This window comes from Melampsora larici-populina, assembly GCF_000204055.1.
Source record: "Melampsora larici-populina 98AG31 unplaced genomic scaffold MELLAscaffold_10, whole genome shotgun sequence".
In the NCBI taxonomy this organism is placed as follows: domain Eukaryota; kingdom Fungi; phylum Basidiomycota; class Pucciniomycetes; order Pucciniales; family Melampsoraceae; genus Melampsora; species Melampsora laricis-populina.
In genome coordinates this window covers 20,534-23,554 of record NW_006768774.1, presented here as the reverse complement: position 1 = coordinate 23,554, position 3,021 = coordinate 20,534, and the positions used below count along the sequence as shown (strand labels likewise).

At 39.6% G+C, this 3,021-nt stretch overlaps 1 protein-coding gene across 1 annotated transcript in view; it reads right to left on the bottom strand.

Moving 5' to 3' along the window:
• Window positions 1-1,088: 1,088 nt before the first annotated feature.
• Window positions 1,089-3,021, bottom strand: part of MELLADRAFT_115862 (uncharacterized protein) — a gene marked incomplete at both ends in the record, with an annotated part of 2,311 nt that continues 378 nt past the window's right edge. The window contains 10 exons of the mRNA XM_007407648.1: window positions 1,089-1,737; window positions 1,813-1,899; window positions 1,963-1,996; window positions 2,069-2,146; window positions 2,213-2,251; window positions 2,326-2,405; window positions 2,471-2,486; window positions 2,554-2,725; window positions 2,792-2,829; window positions 2,929-2,956. Coding sequence (XP_007407710.1) covers window positions 1,483-1,737; window positions 1,813-1,899; window positions 1,963-1,996; window positions 2,069-2,146; window positions 2,213-2,251; window positions 2,326-2,405; window positions 2,471-2,486; window positions 2,554-2,725; window positions 2,792-2,829; window positions 2,929-2,956 — 827 coding nt within the window. The remainder of the gene's footprint in view (window positions 1,738-1,812; window positions 1,900-1,962; window positions 1,997-2,068; window positions 2,147-2,212; window positions 2,252-2,325; window positions 2,406-2,470; window positions 2,487-2,553; window positions 2,726-2,791; window positions 2,830-2,928; window positions 2,957-3,021) is intronic.

The following is a 3,021-nucleotide window of genomic DNA, read 5'->3' as shown; positions in this document are numbered from 1 at the left end:
GTGGTGAAAGGGTGAAGTCGTACGAAGGTTGAGATTTGGAAAAAAAAGGAGAAGTACGATTTTTACCTAAGGGAGGACCGATGAACGATGCGGAGTACAAAGGTCGGGGCCAGTTTCCAGCTGGATCAAAAGGGGATAATGTACCTTTTCAGCGAAATAATCGACTGTAGAGTCGATTATTTTTAAATCACGTTTTGGTACATTATCGGCAGTTTAAGCTGATTAAAATTCTGCATTAAAACTCTGCCGAACAACATTTTTTTAATGTGCATTAAATTAAAATTTTAATGTACATTATCGGTTTAAGGTGCATTAAAATGCACCTGCCGAACGTAACCTTAGAGTTTTTGGTGCGAAGCCTGAAGCCTAAGCCCCAGGACATAAATTTCTGAATAATAAAAACACGCCCTACGGGGTGGCTAGCGGACACTAATAATAACTAAGACTAAGACTAAACAATACCACAACTACGCTAAAAAAAGATGACAAAAGAAAGAAAAAATAAAGAAAAAGAAAAAAGAACATATAACAAAGAATAAAACATAGCCTAAACATAAAATAATAATGATGACAAATAAAATAAACAAAAAGAACCATAATGACAAAAAATAACAAACAACTAACAAAATTGTCACAAGGAAACTAAAAAGAAAATATAGAAACTTGAAACGAAACGACCAGGAACTTGAACAAAAAATTTCAAAAAATATATAAAAAAATAAAAGCTAAATCACGACTGAATGAAAGGGAAAAGGGCGGGAGGGTCAAAAACTACGATGAATAATAGAATAAGAAAGAAACTGTTGATTCAAATATAAGAATTCGACGGAAGTGACTGCAATGGGATAGTTGGTAAAGACGGTGGTCAACAGCTATGATGTCATAGCTGTGGAACAAATCATATTCAAAGAAAAGACCGACCCGTCAGTACATATACACATGTAATAAACCAACTTCCCATTCCACTCTGTTAATAACAAGTTACCAACAACGATTCTTTAGAAATGGTTTGGTGGACAGTGCTTATTGGGATTATAACATAATTACCATAAGCGCACGATAGCAACTTACCTAAGCATAAGAAACTTAGAGAATGGAACATAATTACATCCAGCCTATACAAAAAAAATCCAATCACATTCACAAAAGCAACAAAAAATGAAAAATAAAAAACAATCAGAAGATTTCAAATGATTTTAACGAGTGAGTATCGATCGAGTCGAATGAATGAAAAGAGAATGTATATTCTCGTGTCCAAAAGACCTGGTGAACCCAAAAATGAGCTTGACAAATGATCGAGAAATAGTAAAGTTCTCAGGTTCAAAAAAACAAAAAGATTGACCAAAAACAAGAAGCGGAGAGAAAGAATGCAAGGGGTATCAGAGTATCAAGGGCTTGGATGAATCCATGTACAGTTTAACACATCCCACACTAGCTACGTCAACGAGCTAAATCAGACATCAGGCGTATGAGACTATGTGCTCAAAGAAAGCGCGGTTTCAGTGGACTTGAGGGCTGGCAAGGAGGATAGAGAGGTTCAGCATCCAATTTTTCTGCAGTTTGCGAGCCTTCCGTTGATGAAAAGATTTTCTCATTTGATTTCGGTGGGCCAGGCGCTCGAACGTTTGCGAATTTTGAGTACGTATTCGCTGGTGGAGCAGCTTCAACGTCGGTAAAGACGACACGATCAATCCGTACACCAACACCTTCCAGTGGTGTGGCATTGAAGATATTGTTCTGTTTCAACATTTGCATTACAGTCTCAGAGTCAGCCTAAGGTACAGATGATTTCACTGGCATAATTCAACTTACCGCAGGGAGGCGAGTGGCTGCGAAGCTCTTGTCACTACTTGCTGCCAGCGTTTTTGCAAAGCCAGAACGTGAATTGAGTGTAACAACCTGTAGACACACAGAACGTTAACATAGTTCGAGAAGAGAAAATCGCAAACATCGACAACTTACCACAGAAAGGAGATACAATTGGGCGGCAGGCAGACTATTCCATTGGTGTGATAGATATAAGTGAGGGGTCAAGGCGAGGGTGGGTCAATTACAAAGGTGCACTCACGTGAGCGCATACAGGATTCCGAGACCAACGTGACCCAAGATGACGATAGAAACCACGGCCAATGCAGTGGTGAAGAAACTATCAAGCGAACGTCAAAAAGTATGAGCAAGTATATCAAGATAAAGAACTTTTGACCGGCCTGACCTTGTCTGAAATGAGAGCATAATGATTTCATTTATAACACTTTAGAGAAAGACATTGGTGAGCATTGAGAATCGAGTGCCGAGAATACAACATTTGCGAGCAAGAACACTCACGATCGAGTTTTGGTGAACTGTGTCTTTTGAGTCTTCAAGAATAGGTAGAGGGCGACAGTGAGGAACATATCTCCAGCGATCTATGAAGGTATGTCGAGTCAGTAGCTGAAAAGACTGAATAATTCAAAATGCAAGTTGAGCGTACCGCGCCGGAGTAAAGCCTGTGACGGAATGAGGGATAACGTTAGCTCAGAGGCAATCTAGATAAAAAAGGCGTTGATGACTCACAAGTAAAGGATTACTAGCAATGAAAGCTCAGAGTATCTCTTAGTTTGGATGAAATGGGTTGACACCATGATTGAGAGACCAAAATGATATAGCGAGAGTACGATCGAAACAATAGTAATTGGGATGTTGTGGTTGGAGAACACATAGAGTCGATAAGTAAAAAAGAGTTGCGCTACAAAAGTCGTGTAAAACTTGTTTCGTCAGAACCAGAAGATGATGATGGTGGACAAAGGCTCACATATCGTTACGACCACTCGTGACAGCAAGATGTGAACTCTAATGGCGAACCGATGGAAATACATAGCAGATCCGGTCAATATGACGAGATGCATGTGTTGACCGGATTGGACAATTGGAAAACCGAAGGTCACTCACCCTAATTCTGGTATGGCCACATCTAAACCTTGATAATCCCCAAAGTGCAAGACGGAGTAATAGTAGACGATCACGACGAAAGACCTTTAAGGA